We start from the raw sequence: 18224 nt of genomic DNA on the forward strand, positions 1-18224 counted from the left end.
TTTTATATTTGGTTGAGGTTTTTTGAACTCTCAAGCATTTCCAGCATAGGCTGACCTCAGGAAAGCTTTCCTACTTGGCTACTACTTCCCTAATGTGATTCTTTAGCTGCAGGCATTTCTTAATTGGTTTGGTTTTGTAAGTGAATTGCCTTGCAAAGTTAGAGGGCCAGTGCTACAAAATTAATCTTTTAAAATCCAAATGGCACATATCCAGATTATGAATGACTACAAGTCTCCTGGAAGTCCTGTGAATATCTGTGCAGAAAGGAGTTCTGACTGGGATTTCATTGGCTGTGTGTGTATCTGCCCATACTATATTGTATCAAGTGTCTTCATACTCTATTACCATTTCATGTTTCACAGCTACTCAAGGTGAACCGAACATCTTACAACCACAATTTTTTCAATCACTTCACAGTCATTAATTTTTACTACATTTCTAAAAACTAGTGTAATCCAGACCATAGCCGAAATGTAACAAAACTAACCTAGACATGCAAAGGTATTAAAGCCTCCAGAATCAACTGTTTATATGTTACCAACACACCAAAACAGCAGAACAGCTTTTAACTGCTTTTAAGCATTTTTCTCAGAATGGCTTAGGTGAACGTGTAAATTACCTACAGTATTTCTAATAGCTAATGAGCTATTGAGAACAGTAGTCCATTCTCAGCTAGATTCCTTATTGAATTTGGCAAAGAATGACTCCAAACACACAACTGCAAATGCCTGCACTGAATAATATCCACATAAAATGTAGCATTTTAGGACTTTCCAGGGGTTTTTTTGTCCTCTTTTTAGGTGTAAATCCCAGTATCCCAGAATGTATCAGGTTACATGCTGTTCTTATATAGGTCTTCCTCTGTTTCTATTCCTCTTAAAATAAATGACAATAACAGTAACTGTGATATTAACTTAGGTTGTCTCTCACACTCCTAGAAAATTTAGAAGGAAAATGTACTTATGGTATGTACTTGAACACTGAAAACTAGCAGTGTCATCAATGCATTACATCACTAATGAGTATCTGTAGTAAAGACCAGAGGTGACCCCCAACATAAATCAGCATCCAAAAATCAACATCAAAAATGTTTGTTATAAAAGTAGAATTGTAGTTTACAAATGCCAAGTCAAATCAGATGCAAATGAAACACTTTTTGAAAGCATCAGTGATGTACTTCACTTACATAGAACTAAATCACGAGAAATACTGGGATCATAAAAGACATCATGACAGTGATAATTTTAACCTGTATTTGTTGAACGATTGATTCAGTTGTTCCTCAGCAGAAAGGCTTCCTTCTTGGTCGCTCATCTGACAGGTTTCATGAAGCTCCATCCCTGCAACAGCGCTCAGTTTTGTTTGCTCTGATAACACTGGGAAATTCATGTAGTCTGGATAATAATAAAAAAATTTCTCTGATGCATTATTCAGAATAACATCTACAGTTTGATGTAATTCTGTCTGTGATGTTGCACTTGGATAAGTGGCTGTTTTAGGTAAACATAATCTCTTTTGACTTTTTGTATATAAGGTTATTTCCCTATTCATATTTACAATAGACCTGAGACCTACAGGTCAGACAATTTATAGGTATTTTGGAAAAAACCTGCAGTTCTTACTCAATATAAAATTCTGCCTGGTCAATGAAGAAACTGACTTCCTACTGTATCATATGGGCAAGTAGTAACCAAACGTTTCACCCATGAAATCATTAGGAGCTTTGCTTTATACTATAATGAGAACTGTAAAGTAGAAGAATCAAGTCACTAGTGCCTTGAGGCATAAATGCAGCTATAACACCCCTTAAATTACTGTAGGTGTAATTCTTTGAAATAATGAGATGAAAGAGTTCAAAGTGGTGTTAAAACAGTTATATGCAAGCAACAGTACATCCTTCACTGGACACATTTCACTAGCACAGTTCACAGTTTTTGCAGTGAGCTACATCAGCCCAGAGACTGAGTGACCTCTTGGAATCCTGCCACGTTTCCAGCACCTGTCAAATGGTTCTTTCTGTAGGGCATGCAGACAATGGAAACACATTAAAATAACCATATCTGCCAACAGGGGCAGGTCCAGAGAACAAAAATTGGCCCCCACTGTACATGCAGCAGATCAATAACAAGGATTGATTCTATTCTGTGTGCTCAGTCAGCCTGCCATAAAGAGTGTCTTTAACAAGTACAGTGGACAGGATGGCATAACTGCTTGATTAGCTGGGCTGTTGATGCCACATAGCACAGCCATAGCAATTTCTCCTCATGCATCTAGACTGCATGCCTTCCATTTGAGTCCTTTGTCCTATCAGTCAGCTATTACGGGGTAGAGAGGAAAATTTTTTTAATGGAAGCAATGAACAATGCTCTTTTTCATCATATCTTTCTGTGTACCTTGTAACACAGTTTATCAAAATCAATCTATAAAAATCCACAATGTCAGAACACATAATGCATTTTAATTGAATCTGCAACATATGCATGCACGAATTTATACAGATTATTTGCATGAATTAATGTGAATATATAGCATGTGGGTTTTTTGCCTGCTATCCAGTAGATTATTATTAGCAATAACAGATTCTAAAACTAGCTTTGCACATTTGATAAACACCACTGGGGGAGGGGAAGGAGGAAAGAGTGTAACAGTGGCTGAGCTAAGGCAGCCTAAGGCATTTTTCTGCCTACACAAGGCACAGACAGACAGAATGGATTGGGGACACTGCTCCAACAGTATCCTTCACTCTTTTGGAAATGTACGGCATTGTCTTTCTCCTTTTTTCTCTGTATCTACTATGATGTTGTCAGGGAGACAGAGTCCTTGACTTACACCCAACTGCTGAGGCCATCACCCTTTATAACTATACCCCAAACCTTGTACCCACTGGAAGATTTAAATCTGTTCTGTGACAGGCCCCTGCATGATATGTTTAGGTGGTGTAGAATAAAAATCTCCTTCTCTGTCTCTTCAGTTAACTCAGAGGAAACCCAAACTTCATTCCAAAACGCGTATTACAAAATAACTGACTTTATAATGTATTTATAACCCATTATATTTATATTTGTATGCTTTTTAAAAAAAATTATGGCATAAAGAGGCCCTGGGTAGCCTTTTCATAACATGGTTGTCCATGAAGTATATTTTATATTTATTAAAATCCCCAACATTTGTGAATCTCCTTTGATTTTCTTGTAACTGACATAAAACCTTACCGTAAATTGATCTCAAAAAGATACATTAAATGGGCATCTTTCATAATTAAATTAGAGTAATATATCTGTTGCCTTCTCAAGTAATTAGATCTCTAATTGTCAATTTTAAAAGTAATCAGGTTGTCAAGAGAGAACACAATCTACAGCTATTTTAAAGATCAAAATAGTTTTAGATTTCAATTTTATATATTTATTAAAATTCTTACAGTACTCAGACTTACTTTTTTATTTATAAGTAGTTGTAATATTAAGGTCTTTAAACCTCATTCTGAATTGAGGGGTAAAAGATATGACTATTTTAATTAAATTCTAAAAGGACATTCTGTATATAACCTTTGAGCACAACCCTGAAGTCATTGTTGAGAAAAACTCTAGCTGACTTGATAGACTAAAATTTAGAATATAACAGACATAAAAAATAAAAATAGGTCAGTAAGATATAATTGTAAACACTCTGCACATATTTTTTCACATTATCTTTCCTAATATCTAGGAAAACATTGTTCTGCAAATAAGTACGAATAGTGCCTGATTTCTAAATAACATTTTGGTTAAATTCAATGGTATTGTTGACATTTATTAATAATATCTTTTTTCATGCAGTTGCTTACAGATAGATATAGTAAATAATGTGACTTACAAGAAAAATGTGAAATGAGTCACTTACTTGGGCACTATACCTACAGAACTTCTCGATCTATTTTTAAATATTTTAGAAAAGGAAAGGGAACTAAATGATCAGTTACATTTCTGAGCTAAGTGTTATCAGTAATACTTAGAAATCCTATCCTGACTTTTATTTATTAGTAGCAGCAATTTGAATATGCAGCATTTTGTTAGCAGTTTAAATATTCAAAGTATAAAAATAAAAGATATTTAATAATTTTTTCTTAATAGCAAAGAACGATCAAGACAGCAAATACTCTCTCCGATTTAGTGCAAGAGAGAAAGTAAACACTAATTATAGCAAATAACTATTAGTGTCAAAGGATTCCAAGACATTACCAATATACACTTAAGCATTTCAGAGCAGACAGTGACCTTACCTTCATAGCCAAGGAGAAAGCATGTCAGCAAGTTAGGACTGACCTCCTCCAAAATGGAACAAAAGGCAGAGAAAGCACCTGGGCCTTTTAGAGAGAGTTTATCTAAAAAATATTCAGTTCTCTTCCTGTAGCTCTCCTGGGACCAAATGTCTTTGTATTCCTCCAAGGAAAAGACTCTCTTGTAAACCAAATATGACAGCACTTTGTTCACATCCAGCTCTTCCAGTATTTTCTCTCTCTGATTGCTTGGGATTTCAGAAAGCCACTTACTCCTGTTTTCATTTTCTCTTTTGGTAGATTTTGCACAGTTATAAAACCAAGATTTGGCTGTTCTTCCAAACATTTTGATACTTAAAGAGAAAATAGAGAATTCTACTTCTGCATTTATCGTACTGTATTCAGTATGCAAAATAAACATAATGTGGATGGTTAGAATGCAAATACATACTGATGTCTGTAATTATTGTAATTCCAATGGAATAAAGAAGGCCTACATACAAATTATAAAGAAATCTAGCTCAATGCCTGCAGCCTCCTAAGAGGATTACATTACACTAATTAGCCCTTTACGACTGTTAACAGCTTCTGAACCGTAATGATGAGACTGAGAATTGCTTAGTTACTGTTACTTTTTAATTCTGTAACTGATCTTCAAAGATATGCCTTTGCAAAAAATAATTCATTCTAGAAGACAGCTGGCAAACTGAAATCAAACTGAAATATTCTGTACAAGCTGGTACAGGGCATAAACTAAAGCTTCTTTTGTACACTTTAATTTTATATTCCTCAGAGGCCATACCCAAACCACAGTACAAATGCCCTCCACTTCTCATTCTTTCATAAAATATTAGCTTTAATATGCAATGGAATTACACATTCAGAAAGCAAGTTTCTATAAATATTTAGTAAACCTTTATGCAAAAGGTAAAAAAAAAGGTTTCAGAATAAGACCCTTTTTTGTGAAGATAAATACATAACTGTTAAGAATAACATTTCTGCATGTCTAGATCTTTATGTTGTTTCCAAGCAAAATAAACCATGTAGTGTCCATTCCATGAGCCAGGTTGACAGTGAAGATTATTGCAATCCCAGTGGAGGTGTTCTGCCACTGATAATCATTCATTGGGGATCACACATTACATAACCTCCCTTATGCAAATGCTCCTTAATACGTGGACTTCTCGGTCTGGTTTTTATACTTTCTGTCAACATAAATTTCCTGTGTAGAAAAGGTATGAGTACTTCCTGCCTCCTCCTACTGTTTCTTGAACTATTTTTTCTAGTTCCATTACTTCCAACATCATGATAGTGCATCCATGGCCTTGCCCTTGTGGCCTTACCTGTACTTTTCTTAAGAGTGGTTTATCGGTTGTGCAGCAAACAAAACCATTTTGCCAAGCTCTTCAGCAAAAGAGTTTTATGATATTTTCTGTCCTGATGATCTGAAGATGCGACCACTGTATCCTCCTGTCAGGCTTCTTCTGCTTCTGAAATTTCAATTATTCATCAGTCAGCATTAAAGTTGACCACTGTCCATGTAAGAATTCAGGAATTTTTTTAATTAATAATATGACCATCCAAACAATTAACTCGTCAGGTTTCACAGAACTGTTTGGCAGCATTGCCTTTTGCAGATGTGGTTGTTTGCAGATACAGCAAGCCTCATATGTTACACATCATCTGGAGTAAGGAAGAGTGGAATTCTGTGTTATTTGAAGCTGTATTAATGGTCCTAGTTTAGGGTGTTTTGGCTTATTAACCATAGCAGTGAGATTCTCATACTTCTGTAATCATCTTGCATCTACTCGGGTAGAGCTACCATGCATTCCATGGTATCACACACCACACCAAAGATGACCCGCGGGGGGAAGAGAGGTGGTAAAAGGCACCTTCTATCCCAGTCATGAGCCAGGTAGTACAGCTAAACAAGGGTCACTGCAGTAGGCAACTTATCTGGCACATCTTCTATGTGGCCTTTAAAAGTAAGGGCTCCTTTATAATACTGGTTCTTTAAATTCCCTCTAGTTTTTCAACCTTCATAGAGGTAGTACAATTTTTTTTTTGTCTTCAAATTGTTTCTCTCTCAGAAGTTCTACTACTACTAATACAACAATATCTCAGGAGGTAAAAGATCCTGATAAAGCCTGGCACTCCACGTATGCTAGACAGCATCCTATGACTCAGCCTTCTCAGCCTCTACAACTTCTGATGGCAAGTTTTTCTATTACTTCACTAAAAGCTAGAACAAGCGCAAAGTTACAGGTTTTGGGTTCATAAGGCAGTGACCAAAGATGAAATGAAGGAGGATGTAACCTGGATACATTTTTCAGAGTTTAATTTTTAAAAAAACAAATCTGTTTTTATTTTATTGTGCTGATAACACTGGTTGTAATCAATATCCTAAACAGAGTAATAAATTCTGCACGGTAGTGAATTTGGAAGTTAAAAAAAGCAGGTAACCTGTCAAATTAACAATGAAATTTATTTCTAACAGAAGCTATAGGTTATGTCTTATTTTTACATATGTCCATAATGGTTCTAACCATGACAGTCTATCCTTGAAGATGCATGACCTTGTTATAGTCAATGATGGACATAAGTGTCAGCAAGTTGCATCACTTCAGAAAAGGAAGGAAGAATTGGTGCAAATGAAAAATGTATATAGGTATCAGTTTGCTGAGGTACATTCTCAATATACCTTAAATAATAAAACTAACTTAAAACCATCATTAAAAGGTTTAGCTGGGGTAGAATGACAAGCAGGATTAACTACAGAGCCATTAGACAATTCTGGGGATTCATGGGAGAAAAACCAGTACTCTGCAATAGAAGTTGTACAATCCTCTCAAGTTCTGAGTCCTAATGCCTGGCAACTCAAACCTCTTCAAATTATTTACCTTGGTGCCTAGTTCTGCAATTTGTACAAAGATGCTCCTTAGTTTTGGTCAGCCTAATTTCATAAGAAATGCTCTTAACCAGGAAGCATCCACTACAAGTAAGATGTGGCAGTGTTTATTTGACATTGAGGTCAAAGAAGGATGCAATCTGACCAACACTTTTTGACATTGACATTGTTTCATAATGAGAATAGCAAAGGGGGGTGCAGCAAGTGGTTTTTCCCCTCCCTATTACAAACCACTTGTGCCTGCCATGTGCTCTGCAAAATGGCATGATGAGGATTTTGAGAATTAGTGATGTGATTCTTCACTGCAGCCTCAGAATATTCAGCTTCTTGTTTATGAGAGTTACAGAGAAAAGCTTTTCAAAGAGCATTTTTAGATAAACTGAAGTGGGACTTCAACATGAGCCATCCAGAGAAGGGCAATGCAGCTGGTGAAGGGTCTGGGGCACAAGTCTGATGAGGAGCGGCTGAAGGAGCTGGGGGGGCTCAGCCTGGAGAAAAGGAGGCTCAGGGGAACTTTACTGCTCTCATCAACTCCCTGACAGGAGAGTGAAGCCAGGTGGGGGTCGGGCTCTGCTCACAGGGAACATGGGACAGAACAAGACGACAGTCTTAAGCTGTGCCAGGGGAGGTTTAGGTTGGACATTAGGTAGAATTTCTTCTCAGGAAGGGTGATCAGACATTAGAATGGGTTGCTCGGGGACGTGTTGGAGTCATCTTCCCTGGAAGATGTTTAAAGAAACAATGGACGTGGCACTGAGTGCCAAGACCTGGTTGACAAGGTGGCGTTCGGTGATAGGTTGGACTCGATGATCTCAAAGGTCGTTTCCAACCTAACTGATTTCGTAGATATCGACATTTTCCAATTGCTCACCGGCCTCGGAGCCAGGCGAGTGGGTGCGTTTATTAATTAACACCACAGCAGCGAGAGCTACAAAGAAGTAATCAGTCCATTAGAAGAACGAGTGATGACAACAGCTTCACCCCCGCACGGCCCCGGGCCCGGGCGGGTCACGGCGGCGGGCGGAGAGGCCCGGGGCCGGAGAGGCCCGGGGCCGGAGAGGCCCGGGGCCGGAGAGGCCCGGGGCCGGAGAGGCCCGGGGCCGGAGAGGCCCGGGGCCGGAGAGGCCCGGGGCCGGAGAGGCCCGGGGCCGGAGAGGCCCGGGGCCGGAGAGGCCCGGGGCCGGAGAGGCCCGGGGCCGGAGAGGCCCGGGGCCGGAGAGGCCCGGGGCCGGAGAGGCCCGGGGCGAAGGTGGCGGTCGCCGAGGCGGCATCGCTGCGGGTGTCGCGGGAACTGCGCTGGCTGGCGGCCGAAGTCGGGCGGCGTAAAGAGCCGCAGGAGCCGCGCTGCCCCGGCAGCGCCAGCTCCGAGCGGCAGCGGCTGCGGGCCGAGAACGACAGGCTGCGCTACGACCTCCTGCTCCTGCGCCACGGCTCGGCGGCCGAGCGGGGCTGGGAGGTGCCGGTCCAGGCCCTGGGCGGCCGAGAGGTGCAGCCCGGGGCCGCTCGGGGGTGGGGGGGCGAGCAGTGGACTGCTCGTCCAGTGGCTGACCGGGCCTCTGCGGGGAGTGACGGGACAGGGACACTCACGGCGCCGAACCGCCCGTCCCCAGCCCGCGGGGGTCGCGGTGCTCCGCGGGTGGGAGCCGGTCGCGGTGTCTGCCCGCAGCACTGAGCAGTGGACCTGCCTTTGCGCGTGCATCATAGAATCAGAGAATGGCTTGAGTTGAGAAAGACCCTAAAGATCAGTCGTGTTGTTCCAACTCCCTGCCGTGGGCAGCAACACCTTACACCAGACCAGGTTGCTCAGAGCCCCATCCGACCCAGCCTTGAACGCAGCCAGGGATGTGGCATCCACAGTTTCTCTGAGCAACCTGTGCCAGGTATGACACCACTGAAAGTTGTCACTGTTCAGTGTGCCAGTGTGATCACCCACGGTTCCGCTGGGGAGATTTTGCCGGTGATAGTTCTGGTAGTGCCACTGAGCAGTTTTGCTGTGTCCACAGAACATCAAAAAGATGCAGTTTAGATGGATCATAAGAAGTCTTTGTGCTAGGAACATAACTTATTCCCCTGTAATTACCTTTTTAGCCCAATATTGTACTGGTCTGGTTTGTTTCAACGATTGCTGGGAAAAGTCTTAAAGGTATAGTAGGGGTATACTTTGTATTATCACTGCTTTCAGAAAGTCTCCAGTGCAAGTCCAATTGATGCAGTGAATCAAAATAAAAGAGGAAAAGAAAAAAGAAAGTAAATCTGTGAACCAACATCAGAATTACGTAAATGGTTATTTTAGGGTACATAATAATAGAAGAACTGGTGTTTGATCAGGTTCAGAAATACTTTGTGTATTTTGAAATCCCAGCTTTTGGGGAAAAGGTTTGCTATAGCAGAGAGAAAAAAATATTATTTAGGAGCTTCAGCTTGTGTTAGTAGGGTTACTTACACATTCTTAGATCTCTACTTTTTATGTAAGAAAAGGATTGGGGTTATTTGGAAATAAAGGTCATAATTCTGTGGTGCCTAAAGAGAGTGAAGGTTCATGAGCAGTTAAACAGCGTGATGGCTGAAAGGATGTTGGCAGCACTAGCTGTAGTACAATAGAGCTTAATAACTAGAGTAACCTTCACGTGAACTATCTTGTTTGAATCTGATGCTTTGAATGGACTGGCAGAAATGAGGGCTCACTGGAGTGATCCAGATTTCTCTAGGACATCTGCCAAATGCAAATTCTGGGGCAGGAATATAGACTGCTTTCTGAGGTCAAACTTGCAAAGCCATTTAGGCCCAGATTGATGAAAGTGCATGGCAAATTGGAAAGCTACTATAAAGTAGTCAGAAGGTTGGATGGGACTATCCTTTGTATAATTATGTACAAATGGTTTACTGCATTTTGGTATAAATTCTAGTACAGTGAAATCTGGTCAAAGTTGGGACCTCTGGGGATGCACCAACAGTGTGAATCCTTTTATTCTATTTCTCTCACAAATATATATGTGCATAATCTAATTTATTTGTTACAGCTACAGTGTGTGCCAAGCTTCACAGAAGACACACTGAAGCTTTATGAAGCACTGAAAAAAGAACATGATGCTTTGTTAGGTTACAGAGGAGCCAACCAGAGCAAGTCTATCAAAATTACTCTGACAGATGGAAAAATGGCTGAAGGGGAATCTTGTGGGGAAAACCACACCATTTCAGTTAGCTGTAGGACTTCGGTAACCTGCAGATTCAAGGAGTCATACTTTTGCAGTGATAAAACTGTTACTATCATTTGTCTCTTACCTTGTTGTGTAAAATATATGTCATGGTCAGTGGACAATGACTCTTAAATTGGTTCATTTGGAAACCATTGAACCTTCAGTTTAATGCATAATAAACAGCTGGTTGAGGTTACTGTTCTGAGTGATGCTTGAGGTTCTGTGCTAGGATCATAATGCTTGCTTCCAATTAAAAAGTAAATCAGTCAGACTGCTAGGAATTAATAGAGACATTGGAAGTTTTGTGAGTTACCAGATACAGTAGAACTTATTGTAAGAAGCAGTCTTTCCTCCAGATCCCCGGCACTGAAAACCATTAAATGAAACTTCTCAAGACCTTAAGGTTCTTTACCTTTAAAGTGGAAAAGTGTTTAAGACCACCATAGAAACAAAAATTTAAGGTATTCAGGTGCTACGAGATGTGGCTGTGGTCTCATGGGGTTTAGAAACCTAAGGTCTTTTACAAGTCTGAACCTAAATATTCAGGTCTCTTGTCGTCCGTTCTTGTTTTTTAGTCAAGTGTTGGCTTCAAATGCTGTCATAGCTAAAGCGGATGGTGAACTGTGGGACCTGTATTGTCCACTGGAGGGAGATTGTACTCTAAAGCTGCTGACCTTTGATCATGAAGAAGCAAAAGCTGTGAGTAAACACTCTCTGGTTTCTGCTTGATTAGATGAACTAATGACATAAAATTGATTGCAGCATTAGGTTTTAAAATCTTGACATAAAAAAAAAAAACCACACAAAACTATTCAAGTAATGTATTTCCCATGATTCAGCAAAGAAGGTGAGATACTAAGTGCCTATTATCTGAGAGTAAATAAAATCTTAGGGTTCTTTTCATCCTTCTCTTTTACATAAACAGGTTATTTCTCAAATGAGATCATACAGAACATCTTGATTTGTATGCTAACTTGAAATAGTTTGATGTCTTCTAAGATATGTTCTGTGGTTTGACAGTGCATTTGAAGATCAGACAGTGAAAGCAAAGTAAGGCTGTCTTGCTGTTTTCTAAAAATTGTCCAACATTACATTTGAGTCATAAATAAAGTCTACACCTTCTTTTACTGGCACTGTTTATTAGAACCTTAAGCAGTCGTATCTTAGTCAATTAAACTATGAATATACTTAGCAACACACCCAAGATTTTTTATTTTTTAATGAGATTCAGTCTGAAGCTTATGTTTATGTATGACAATTAGACTTCAATTTTGTCAAAGAATGGTTCATGTGATTAAGCTTGTTTGAGGTATTTCAGAAGCCTGTAAAGGCTTTATCTTGTAGCAGTGGCTCTGAATTAGTCCAAATTAACAGGAACTTACAACATAAGACTGGTATTGATCTACTGGGTTGTTGGCTCCCCTCTGCTGACATTTCAGGTAATGTCCTTTACAGACCTATTAATAAAGGTACTGAATGTGAACAGTGGAAACTTAATTTGCTACATTGTTTTAGATCTGATTAGTGTTGCATAGACTTTTGACTGACTGGAAACTGACTTATAAATTAACAAGGTACAGTAAGTAGTAAGTTGATGGAATAGCGCACAGGTATAATCATCACCTTTCAGACTACAGTATGGTGGGCTTTTAGTGCTACATCTGCCATTGTATTAATCATTTAGAGCACTTCAAAATGAGAACAGAAAATTGTTTTACTTCTCTTAAAATTTAAACAACATTGGTTCCCGTCTACTTCCCATCTGCAGATATACTTATGGTTTGATTTTTTCCTTTTTAGTTACACAATGCCACTGACCCCATGGCTTGCTCACCTGACTTTATTTGCAGGTTTATTGACATTCAAGTGGTCACATTCTTGGAGAGGCCATGGAAGGATATTTTGGGGGCTGCTTATGTTATGGACCATCAACTGAGAATGGATTTTATTTTGACATATATATTGAAGGTAGGTAAAATTTCAGTGTCTTAGAACTTTAATACTCTGTATTGAATTGCAGTACTAGAATTATTTTGTTCTGTCAAGTTTCTGCATGTTAAAAGTAAAATAGTGTCTCTAATATGATTGGAAGCTGACAGGTTTGTTGTCGGAACAGAGAGATTTCTCTGAACAATTTTCCCCCGCACTCTGTAGGCCTTGCTTGCCATGGAAGTGACAAGTGTGTATTGTTTATATTTATAGACTGTGTGAAAATATGTGATGTTTATACTTGTTAGCTGTGTGTCTAATTATAAGGTTTGAGAACATAATATGTTTATAGTAAGAAAACCTTGAAAACCTAGAGATAAAGGTACACCTGCAGATTTCGGAAAGCCCCTAATTAGGAAGGCCTTTACATGCCAAGTATGATTTCAGATCGCGTGGACAGAACATCAGGTCCAATGAACTGGAGACATGAGATGTGTGCACAGACTGAGCTATCCAATCACCTTGTTGTAAGCATGTGCCCCAAACAAACTAAACTGTATAAAAGTTAACTGATTTAAATAATAAAGTGGACATTGCTTTTATCATATTGATCGTGTTGCTATGTCTCTGAACCTCCACATCGATACAGGTTAGTCTTCTATGTAGGTACATAAATTGAGTGTGTATGTACATTTAAATTCAGGAGCACTGTTCAGACACCTGCTCTGTAAGACTTGCAGCTGTTCGACGTTCTGCGGAAAAAATGTGGTGTTTGGGTAAAACTTCGTGAACTTCTGGAGAGACAAAGGAGATGGTTTCCTTGAAGAGTCCTGGGAGTTTGGTTTCCAAGTGCCACAGTCACTTGTAGAGAAGACACATATGCTTATAACTTGTATAGGTGTTTACTACTTTTCTAATCCCTGTGCACAGCTTTACAATTCTGTTTTTTCCTTGTTTATCTTTCTGTAGTCAGGGAGAATACTGAATCTGCATCAGCCCATAAACAGACTCCTGCAACTGGGTTGAGCCTTTTTCCCCCCTATTTTTTTTCTTAAATCATACATATACTTTGACCTGTAGGTCTTGCAGACATTTAATCATGTCAAAGACTGTTCTAGGAATGATTGCAGTGGGTTTGTTTGAGGTGGCATTATTTGCGTTTCTGAGTTTAGTGTCTGAAAATACAACCGATTGGAAGAAGCTAAGAAAATACTGGGACAAATCACAACAACACATTTTACAGTTTCCATTTAGACCACTGGAAAGTGGTTATTTCAAAAAATGGAAATATCAAAATAATTAATTTATATTTCTTTTGCCTGTGTCTTTTTGTTTAGAGGTGTATCTAGTACTGAACTCCCACTACTAGAGAACTGCTGTAAAAATATCATAAAAGTGAAACAGGCTTTTGAAAGGCTGGAAGTCAACAAGGAGACCCTGTTAGACATGTTTAAGGTAAATCTTTTGAGTAGCTGTGGTTGTGGTACAATGATCTTTTAAAATGGTAACTTTTATAAAATGCTGCATGTGACTGAGTCATCAGAACTGTACCCATCTAGTAAAACAAAGAAAAAGAATACCATCCCTTTCCCCCTCTGTTTCCTCTCAAGTGTTCAGAATGTTTTCAGGCACTAATAAAAACAATTTTGTATTACACAAAAATACCTCAGGCTCAATGAGATGACAAATAAGTACAGAAAAGGCACTCATTCCTTCTGGTGCACTTGCAGAGACAGGTCAAAAAAGACTTTTGCTATTGCCCCCTGTTTTATACAGTGAATATTGCCAGTCTCACTATGCTGTGTAATTGCCTTTTGCAAGTGCTTTGAGGTGTTCAGGTGGTAATCACCATCCTCAACACACCCTCAGAGGATTTAAGATGTTTTTGTCTCTTTCCTCTCGTTTTGCAACTCTTCTGAAGGATGTTGAACTGTTGAGTACAAACTTTTAATTTAGTTGTGTCTTTTACCGATGCACTTGCATTATTAATACATAATTTAAAAAGAGAATTTTGCTAGCCATTTTATTGATGTTTCTGACTTTTCATGTTTCCACACACAGTATAACTTTTAACTGTCATATGCCTAATGAGAAGGTGAAGACACCAACTACCCCAATATACAGGTACAGAAATATGCTTCTAAGATATTGTATTTTTATAGTTTATTTAAATTGAGACAGGAATAAATTGGTTTTTTGTTTTAGGGTTTTTTTATTTTTATTCTAACTTCCAAATTCTTGTGTGATTGGGACTTAGGTTTGCAATTAATATTGCTACTTTTGTAAAACGAGGTATTTTCTTTCTCTTGGGACAGATTAGGTCTCAAACAACTAAGAATTAACTGTGAGAGTTAGGTTTGTTGTGTCTTTCGTGTTTCTCTACTGCAGTATGTTTTGAACGTGCTTTGAACTGCTTTTCTAGCTGCTATAATACGAAATAATAAAACATGCCATGACATGAGTTGAAACAAGGTACCTAAGTAGAATAAAAATATTACTTGACCAGTCACTTTTGCTTGTCTTCTGTATTAGTATGCTGACTAAAAGGCACTGCAAGTATCTTTGTTATAAACAAATGCTCAAAGACTGCATATAAATCTCTTCCCAAGGAAAGAAATAATACTGTTTGAATGCATTAATGCTTATCTCTCCTTTCTGTGATATTATATAATATTATCTTAAAGTTTGGGGTTTGTGTATCAGAGTTCCTCTGATATGGAAACTCTGCAGAGAATATATAGAATACCCTTTCCTTATAACAAAATGATGAAGGAATGTGAAAAAATCCAGGAAGAAGCCAGGAACTGGGATCATAGGAAAACTGGAAAGGTACACTATTCCATTGTTTACTTATTTTATGCTTCTATAATAGAATTCATTCTCTTTCCTTGTTTTTTAGTTTTGGTTTGCTTGTTTTTTCCATTTTTGACAGCTTGAATGAGAGCCAGTTCTGTATGCTTCTTGGTGTTGCTTATGTTTTGAAATTTTAGTTCTGCAAACTCAATGCTGGGCTTCCACAAGTGAACAGCAGCCCTTTCCCCCCAGGAAAGAAAGCCCGGAACCTTGGGCTCTCAGGTGCAGATGATGGGCCTCCCAGGGCACTCTGTGGGCAGCAAGACCTTTCTGTCCTGGCAGGTTCTGTCTGGGAGAAATCTTTGTCCATATTCAATCTGGGGAGGCGGCCTGGCAATTTTGGAGCTGGGCTCCTGCCTGCAGACAACAGCCCTTTCCCCTATGAAAGAAAGCCTGGAGCCTCAGGTTCTCAGGTGCAGATGATGGGCCTCCCAGGGCACTCCACAGTGTGACAGACTGAAATGTTGTTAATGGCTTAAACACTCTCAAAATCATAGAAAGATTTCTTGTCAAACTATAGGAAGCAACTGCCTGTCTGCGACCACTGAAGCACCCCCCTCCTAAATGACCTTCCTGACTGGAATTTGGACTGTGACAGGGACTTCAGGTAAGACTATTGTCTAATCATCTCAGGTCTGAGGAGAAGTAAACAAGGCTCATCGGGTGGTGGAAGAGAAGGGTTTTGGGGGTGTGATGGCAAAATCTTTCTACACCAAACAGGAGTAATCCCCTCCCCGCTCCAGAAGACCACATATACACAGGACATTCACGTAAGAGGCAGTTGAGTAGGGGTCATAAACCATTAAAGACCTCCAAAGAGCCCCCACGACTCATTCCTGAGGTCTTCCATCACTACAGAACTGCATGTGATGCAACAAATCCAGAGCCTGTCGCAAGAGACTGCAAAGCTTCCTCCCTCCCAGGGCAGGTGTCTGGGCATCTGCTGGACGTGTATTAATCCACTGCACTCCATGTTTTGCTAGGCCCTCCCCACTAAGACCAGAAGAACAGGACTCCATCAGATGCCACCGGGTTCCATGGAGTGGTGATAAATTTTCTATTTTAATCTCTCTCTGTCACTCTCTTTCTTCCCCCCACTCCTTTTTCCTATTTCTTTCTATGTCTCTTTCTCTGCCTTTACTGTTAAATAAAATCCATACTGATGATTTTGGCATAAGGTGTCATTTGCACCTTAATTCAGGCACAGGCATTTCTAATAATTTTTAATAGCCACATCATAACACAAAGGCAGCAAGACCTTTCTGTCCTGGTCCCTTTTCGTCCGTATTCAATTTTGGGAGGCAGACTGGCAATTTTGGAGCTGGGTACCTGCCAGCAAACAACAGCCCTTTACCCCAGGAAAGAAAGCATGGAGCCTGAGGCTCTCAGGTGCAGGTCTCCAAGGGCACTCTGTGGGCAGCAAGACCTTTCTGTCCTGGCAGGTTTTGTCCCAGACAAATTTTCTCACAGACAAATCCAGTTACTTGCAGACAAAAGGTGTTTCAGGAAGTGCCCTGAAATGGAGGGGAACCTCCCAATTCAAACCCTTAAAATGATCAAAAATTAGGAGTTTTCTTCAATTTAAACCTTAAAATGAGGGGAAAGGGGGTGGGGGGTGTTACCTCAAATTAAAGCAATAAAATGGCAAATAAGTGGGTTCTCCCCTCAATTTAAACCCCTAAAATATTGGAGTAAGAGGGCTTTCCCTCATTTTAATTACCTCAAATGATTGAAAAAGGGGGATTTCCCCTCAATTTCAAGTCTTCTATATAAGGAAGAACAGGGATTCACCCTCAATTTAAACCTTACAGTGATGAAAAGGGGGGGTTTGCCCTCAATTTCAAACCCATAAAATGGCATTGTAAAGGTTTTACCCTTCCATTGCAACCAGAAAATAATGGAAGATAGGGATTCCCTGTCAATTCATACCCATGAAATCATGAAAAGGTTGGGGTTCCTTCAATTGATACTCTTAAAATTGCAGGTGCAGGGGAATGTCCTGTCGCCCCCCTAGTTTAAACACAGTAACAGAAAAGGAGGTTTTCAATTTGAACTCCTTTTCTTTTCTCTTACCCCCCCCCCTTTTCTCTGCGGTCACTCGGAGGCACTGGAAGATGAAACTGAAAGGAGAAAAACCTTTCCCGCGCTCCCCCGCGTTGCCCCACCTGCTCAGGTGCTGATCCCCTCAGCACAGAGCTCGTTCCTCGGCACCTTCCTCGAGCAAAGCTCCATATCCAGGTGCTCCCCCAGCCCCTGCGAGGTGCTCTCACCATCGTTCCTTGAGAGATCCACCTGAATCGTACCTCAGCCACTCCCGTCCGGCACCTGAGCCCGCATGACCCCTGGGGGACCCGCCCCCTCCCCATCCTCACTGGCCACCCCTGGGGCCTCCCCGCCTGACAGGGGACTCCGCCCGGTGCTCCCAGTTCCCTCCCGCCACTCCTGGTGTCACCCCCAGTGTCACTCCCAGTGTCAGTCCCATTGTCACTCCCGCTGTCACTCCCAGTGTCGCTCCCACTGTCACTCCCACTGTCACTCCTGCTGTTACTCCCAGTGTCACTCCCACTGTCACTCCCACTGTCAGTCCCAGTGTCGCTCCCAGTGTCACTCCTTGGCTCCGCATGGGGGGAGGCCGGGCCGGCGGCACCGAGCGGGGCAGGAGCGGCTGCCATGGGGCCGGGCTGGTGCCCGGCGTATTGTGGTCTCCAGTCTCTGCTGGGGGGATAAAACGAACACGTTGAGGTAAAACCGAGGCAAGTAGTGAGGGACATTCTGGGGGTATAATCGAGGTTCTCTGAGTGAGACAGGTAGGGACAATTTTGGGGTAAAACCTGAGCTACTCAGAGGAGGTTTGGGGGTCAAACTTGAGTTCCTTTACAAGGAACAGAAGGAACGTTTGTGAGGGAAAATCAGAAGGAAATTGGGAGTGGTAGCAGAGGTGATATTTTCCACAGAAATGCTGAGGTAATTTAGATAAAATCACCTTTTTTGTGGGGTGAATCCAGGGGTACCTTGGAGAGAAAAAAGGAGCCTTTTTGAGAGAAAGGCTGGAAACTCAAGAGGAGACTGAGGCAGCATTTT

General features: G+C 40.7%; 1 protein-coding gene and 1 long non-coding RNA gene across 2 annotated transcripts; one reads left to right on the forward strand and one right to left on the reverse strand.

Annotated features, from left to right (window-relative positions):
• Positions 1 to 810: 810 nt before the first annotated feature.
• On the reverse strand, positions 811 to 8825 carry LOC116792638 (caspase-2-like). Its single transcript, XM_032699760.1, has 4 exons — positions 8752 to 8825; positions 5600 to 5746; positions 4260 to 4609; positions 811 to 1395 (listed from the first exon to the last, which is right to left on the reverse strand). Exons 3-4 carry the CDS (start codon positions 4600 to 4602, stop codon positions 1229 to 1231), a joined length of 510 nt encoding a protein of 169 aa, XP_032555651.1. The 5' UTR covers positions 4603 to 4609; positions 5600 to 5746; positions 8752 to 8825; the 3' UTR covers positions 811 to 1228.
• Positions 8826 to 9014: 189 nt separating this feature from the next.
• Positions 9015 to 14611, forward strand: LOC116792639. The gene is made up of 5 exons (XR_004359210.1): positions 9015 to 9044; positions 10937 to 11060; positions 12212 to 12329; positions 13628 to 13745; positions 14352 to 14611. It is a non-coding gene; the product is annotated as an uncharacterized LOC116792639 (long non-coding RNA).
• Positions 14612 to 18224: the final 3613 nt, after the last annotated feature.

This window comes from Chiroxiphia lanceolata, chromosome 12 (assembly GCF_009829145.1).
Source record: "Chiroxiphia lanceolata isolate bChiLan1 chromosome 12, bChiLan1.pri, whole genome shotgun sequence".
Lineage (NCBI taxonomy): Eukaryota > Metazoa > Chordata > Aves > Passeriformes > Pipridae > Chiroxiphia > Chiroxiphia lanceolata.

Bases quoted from the DNA above. Each gene is read 5' to 3' on its own strand.
- LOC116792638 (XM_032699760.1), bottom strand. From the start codon at position 4,602: ATGTTTGGAAGAACAGCCAAATCTTGGTTTTATAACTGTGCAAAATCT. The intron at 1,396-4,259 runs GTAAGGTCACTG...ATTATTATCCAG, and splicing joins CTTTCTCCTTGGCTATGAAG to ACTACATGAATTTCCCAGTG.